At 37.3% G+C, this 6388-nt stretch overlaps 1 protein-coding gene across 1 annotated transcript; it reads left to right on the forward strand.

Moving 5' to 3' along the window:
- The first annotated feature begins 211 nt into the window (after positions 1-211).
- On the forward strand, positions 212-3122 carry LOC127852672 (uncharacterized). The gene is made up of 2 exons (XM_052386656.1): positions 212-1352; positions 3115-3122. The coding sequence occupies exons 1-2, from the start codon at positions 212-214 to the stop codon at positions 3120-3122; spliced, it is 1149 nt and encodes a 382-aa protein (XP_052242616.1).
- The last annotated feature ends 3266 nt before the right edge of the window (positions 3123-6388 follow it).

Raw genomic sequence — 6388 nt, forward strand, 5'->3', positions numbered from 1 at the left:
CACACACACACACACACAAGAGAGATTTATGACATGAAGTGACAAATGGCTGGACACATATATACAAGCGGTCAAAGACGACATCATTTGCGGATTAAAACGAAAATTTAAATATAATCTAAGCAAATCGGAAGAACAGGCAATCAAAGAATTACTCCACGACAACAACATCGTTATTCGGCCTGTCGACAAGGGGTCGGGGATAGTGATAATGGACAGGGAAGAATATGTCAAAAAGCTGAAGTGTGAAATGTCGGACAGTGACACATACGTCGACGTGACGGATGATAGAACAAGAATTGTGGAAAACAAAGTGAAAAAAGTGACCGACACTCTTTACAAGAAGGGGTCGATCGACAGTGACCTTAGAAGGTATCTCACCAGCAGCGGTGGAACTTCCGGTAAGCTTCAGGGCAACCCGAAGCTTCATAAACCTGGGATGCCTCTCCGCACTATTGTAAACGGCCGTAATCACCCGACAGAGAAGATGGCGGAAAAAGTGGAAAATGAACTGCGCGATCATGTGACGTCATTTCCGTCGTATGTGAGAGACACAACCGACTTTCTAAACCAAATAGCACAGATACAGCAGCCGTTAGCAGACGGTACCATCATATATTGTTTGGATGTGAAGGCTTTTTACCCCAGCGTACCAAGAGAAGAGGCCCGTGCTGCAGTAACTGAAGCTCTCAATCAGCGAGTGCAACCGGAAGTACCAACCAACGACACGATCATAATGATGGACACTGTCCTAAATAACAACACCATTTCATTCAATGGAGACCACTACATGCAAAATGAAGGAACTGCCATAGGATCGCACATAGGTATGAACTACGCGTCGACCTACATGGGAGCCTGGGAGAAAGAATTATTTTCTAAATCAAATAAACATCCAAAAGCTTACTTCCGGTTCGTTGATGATGTTTGGGGCTTGTGGACACATGGTTTGGAGGCACTAAAGACATTCCACGCGTTTGCAAATACAATCCATCCACGGATACAGCTCGAGCTCCGCTACTCAACAGAGCAGCTCGAATTCCTAGACACTATGACGTCAATTCGAACAGGAAGGCTGGTTTCAGACTTATACACCAAACCAACAGATAGGCACCTCTACCTGCACAAGGACTCGTCTCATACCGAGTCTACGAAAAAGGCCATTCCTTACGGCTTAGGTGTGAGGCTGAAACGAATATGTTCGGAAGAGACAGACTACAAAAAACACAGAGATGAGATCAAAGAACAACTACTGCAGCGAGGATACAATGTCCGATTCGTCGAGACAGAACTGAAGAAAGTTGATAGCAAGAAGCGAGAAGATCTGCTGCGTATAAAGGTGTCTTCAAAATGTACTTCCAGGGTATCGCTCGTTATCACTTTCTCCAGAGCGCTACCAAATGTCGGCCATATCCTCCGGAAACACCTGCCCACACTCCACACTTCCGATCGTATGAAAAATGTATTTACTGAACCCCCGTTAGCAGCATTCAGAACAGACTGCAACCTGGAAGACATATTGGTTCATAAAAAACACAACCGAATGTTTTTCCGGGTTCCAAACAGGAGCGGACCTTGTGGGGCGCAGAGGTGCGTCATCTGTCCGTACATGATGGAGGCCGAAAAGTTCAGCGATACCACCGGCAAAAGCTACAATGTGCGGAACGAGGTCACCTGCAAATCCACCAATGTAGTCTACGCTGTACACTGCGAACGATGTAAGACCTTTGTATACGTAGGGGAAACGGGAGATACCCTGTACCGGCGACATCTCCTTAACCTGTCCCGGATACGGACTCGACACAATGACCCGGTTGCCGAGCACTTTTACACGAACGGCCACAACGTCGCGGACTTCCGGGTCATGGGACTCGAAAAATGAAATGGATCGGACGAGTACCGGAAGACCATCGAACAACTTTAGAAGCGTAAATTGAGGACGTTCAAACCATATGGAATAAACACAAAAGACTAATAAAAAGGGTGCGCAATGTAACGTTCAATAATATAACGTCCGCTGAAGAAGACCGAGAGGTCGAAAGCTACGGCAAATTTAATAAAAGCGTTTTATTTTATATAAACGGCTTAAAGCGACTTTATTATATATATATATATATATATATATATATATATATATATATATATATATATATATATATATATATATATATATATATATATATATATATATTTATATTCAGTTATTTATTCATTTATATATTTATTTATTTATTTATTTATTTATCAATCGCTATCAACTTCATACATTTATTGCAGTCAATCTAGGTATCCTTAATATTACCACACTACACACTTTTTTCGCTATCAACCTGCATACCAAGTCTAAGGTATTAAACATAATACAAAATCTTCAACATCATTGCAGATGCTTCGATTGATATTCATTATATTTGTTTCTGATCAGATTAAACTTGCGCTATTTTTCGTAAACTCTTTCAAATGATGGAGCAAAACAGGAGTCTAGCTTTTCAATGTAAAAATATAAAATTATGCTTTTCGTTAATTGTGAAGAACTGTTTGCACCTCAAATAGCTGTGTTGGTCACAGCACGAACTGGATAATGGATTTCTGACGGAAATTGAAAATGAAGAACTTCTCAACATGTAAATAGGATACAAGATAAGAAGTAATACGTCGTTATCATTGAGTTATTTAATTGAAATTTAATTAATTGTTATAATTTTGTTTTTTTTTCTTTTGAAATTGAATTACTTTGCTATGAGATTGAAGTTTATTTAAACTTTTGTGTAAGTCTGCGGGTAGGCTGGCCATTAACCAGTTTAAACCATAAATGCTTTGCTTTGACTGTTCAGATACGATGGCTCCAGCTTAATTAATTCTTTTATATTTAATGCCTTTTTGCATATGCTGTCTTGAATTGCATTGTATAAGCTATTGTGCATTTGCCTTACAGGAAAGACTCTTCGACAAGAATTTCCCCCCCCCCCCCCCCCGATGTTTGTCTGGCGTTTTATGTTTCCATATAGTCTTTACCATAGTTCTTGAGTCTCAATTTTTAGAAAGTGGCTTTGAACTTAAGAGTTGGTTTTGTTATAATTTGTTAATGCTCACATTTCATTGGTCTCTTTTCAGATGTATAAATAACTTCATAAAATATTTATTATTAAAGAATATCACCATGTTGGCATAAGACGTCTGAACCAAGAATTATTCAAGTCAGCATTTGAACGCAGATGTAAAAGAAAAACAATTCAAGAGTGACACACACATTTTATATTGATATTAAATCATCGATATCAATTTAACCTAAAATAACGCAAAAAACATGTAAACTTATATAATAGTATATTGATATAGTAAGTGTTATAATTTACTTCATATTAAGACATGCAGAAGAATGAAACAAAACATATATATTTTATAAAACATTGCTTATAGAACTGATTTTTAAAATCTTGTTTCCTGAAAATAAGGCGTACCTTCGATGCAGGCTAAGCTTATTGCCTGATTAATGACGGATTGTTCATTCAACCAATCCCGTGAAACGAATTCCATAGTATGCGAGACATAGAATCGTGCCTTTTTTTAGTTCAAGATAAAACACAAGAGCCCTTATGTAGATCTAGTTTTCAAGTATGCCACACTCTTAAAGAGATGTGTCTTGTCCGTTCTCTCGCTTCCCCGAGCATTGAAGGAATATCATATAACTTCGCTCACATTTTAATATATATGAGACCGCATATCTTGCGGAAGAATCACGTCACTACTTTCAAGGTCAAGGTTAAACTAGAATGTCAAATGCCAAAATACAGAACACTAATACAGTATAACCTGTCAATATAGACCACTAAAGGGATTTGGTCGTTGTGGTCTTTGTTCACATGTGTTCTTTATTCGCAGGGTCGATTGAAACTTTGCAAAATATGCTAGTAGGATTTTAACAGGTACCTTATCTATGTATGTGCTCTATTGCTTAAATGGTTGAATACTAATGCATGTATAATGTCATAAAGGATTGAAAGCACAGTTTTGATTTTATATTTATTATTTCAATTTCCTTATGTTTTTATAATTTATTTCAATAATCATATCATGTATAAATAACTATTAACATACATGTATATGTACTTGAACTGGCAAATTCCGTATCGATATTCATGGCACGTCTTATCACGGAGAAATTTAAAAAAGGAACGAATATCAAAACTTTTATTTGTAATTGGCATTGTAATTGTAACGAAACCGTAAATTTCCTTAATGAGTTCATGAAAGCTCTAAACTTTTGTTTTATATTTTCGGAAATTAGTACATCAATCACGAGTCACTAAAATACAAAGGCAACTTCTTACGCTTTCGACAAACTGATAAATGCATAAAAGAAGCGGGCGGCTACCAATTAGCAATACGTGTTAAGTAAACAAACAACTGCTATCGAGTGCAGTAAACTTTCACTTGCCAATATCTCCATAGCGACCGACGAGTCAACTAGTTAGATGTTTATCACGTGACTGTCATAGCGTCATGGTGGCCATTTTTTTATTGAAAGTTGCGAAATCGTTGATTGTTATGATTGAAGTGGTCTTTGTTAGGTATCAAAATAAACATTTGGGAATGTAAAATGGCGGTCCTTGGTCTTTGTTCGCAGGTGGGCTTTATTCGCAGGTACAATATATAGCGAAATCGTTCGGTAGGAAATCGTTGTGGTCTTTATGGACAGGTGGTCTCTATTAAAAGGTGGTCGTTGCTATGACAGGTTGGACTGTATACATGTATGTCAAAATATGGATCATCCACTCTACACTTTTAAAATGCAACCATGCATAGAAGGATGTTTACATAATTTTGGCACACATATTAACGTAACGGTGTGTCGTGAGCAACAACTTCATGCATACCTTTAAAATCAAGGCAAAACATTCAGGGCAATGGTTAAAAAAATGTATTTCATTGTCAAAATTAGGCTTGTTCGCTATCTTACTAACACAGAATGTGTGTTGGACGTGTGTTAGTGAACAATTGAAAACCTACAAAATACGTTACATGTACTTACACAGACTACGCAATTAACATCAGATATATGCATATTAGAAATGTGTTTGATCGAGTAATTATGCGCAATAATCAAACATCTTGAAATCTACCTCTAATTTCGGTTTACATAATTTATTTCCGTCGTCAATTAATAGGGAGTGAAAGTAGATTTGCACAAAGTGGTATCTGCAAATGGCAGATTAAAACTTTCTTTGTTTAGCAGTGTCTTGTTCTGAGAAAACTGGGCTTAATTCATGTGCGTAAAGTGTCGTCACAGATTAGCCTGTGCAGTCCGCACAGGCTTATCAGGGACGACACTTTCCGCCTTAACTTGATTTTCGGTAAGGAGGGACTTCCTTGAAACTAGAAATACCATTAAAGCGGAAAGTGTCGTCCCTGATTAGCCTGTGCGGACTGCACAGGCTAATCTGGGACGACACTTTACGCACATGAATTAAGTCCAGTTTTCTCAGAACAAGACACAAGTCTGATAGTTACGAATTATAAGCGTAGACTGATAACTATGTTTGTGTTGTTTAAAACAAATAAGTGATCTCATCAGGTGTAGAAATGTGTTATCTTCACTAGATTTTTATTTCGTTTATGTATAGTTAACTACGTTAGTTTCAGAAGTATAGCTCGTGTGCAATCAGAAACAGATGTTTATGATAATGATTTTGTTAGTTCAGTTTAAATATACTATTCGTTTACTTCATGGCGAAAATTTGTAAATCCGAAAATTAATGTTTTAAGTACCATTTGGCGTTCGCAATATGAGTAAGGAGATGATGTGTTTTATTGTAATCAGCCGGTGTCAATTTCGATTTTAATTTTCAAATTGTATTTAAATGCAGCAAGTGCGCCAATACAGGTAAAATGCAATTAATCTTTATGACGCAATCGTTCATGTAAAAACTCAAAAGTGACGTTATATTTTTATTGCGCTTCACTTACAATGACATTTCACTGGCAGACGCATGATTTCTCGCCATGACCTCCGTGCTGGACACAGGCGTGGGACTGACCGATAGGACATGACAGATGGCTGCAGTCACTGGTCGTCTGACACGGTGCGGCTGTAGTGGAAAGGGAAACGTTTTAATATCACCGTAGTATAAAGAGGACACACACATGAACATGTGTGTCGTGCTTTACAGCAGAGCTGTTACAATGTAGTATTATTATTAACATTAGTATTTAATTAAATGTTCTAGCAAATGAACATTAACCGTGCATGAATCTGTTTGCAAAACACGTGTCTTTTGCACAATTAGCAAAATATTACGTGTTTTATTAATCCAATGTGACGTTTGAGTATTTTAATTGTAATTTAATTATCGTACTAGACACCTCAAATGTCTTCATACCATTTTTT

The sequence above is a fragment of the Dreissena polymorpha genome, chromosome 1 (assembly GCF_020536995.1).
Source record: "Dreissena polymorpha isolate Duluth1 chromosome 1, UMN_Dpol_1.0, whole genome shotgun sequence".
NCBI classification, from domain to species: Eukaryota; Metazoa; Mollusca; class Bivalvia; order Myida; family Dreissenidae; genus Dreissena; species Dreissena polymorpha.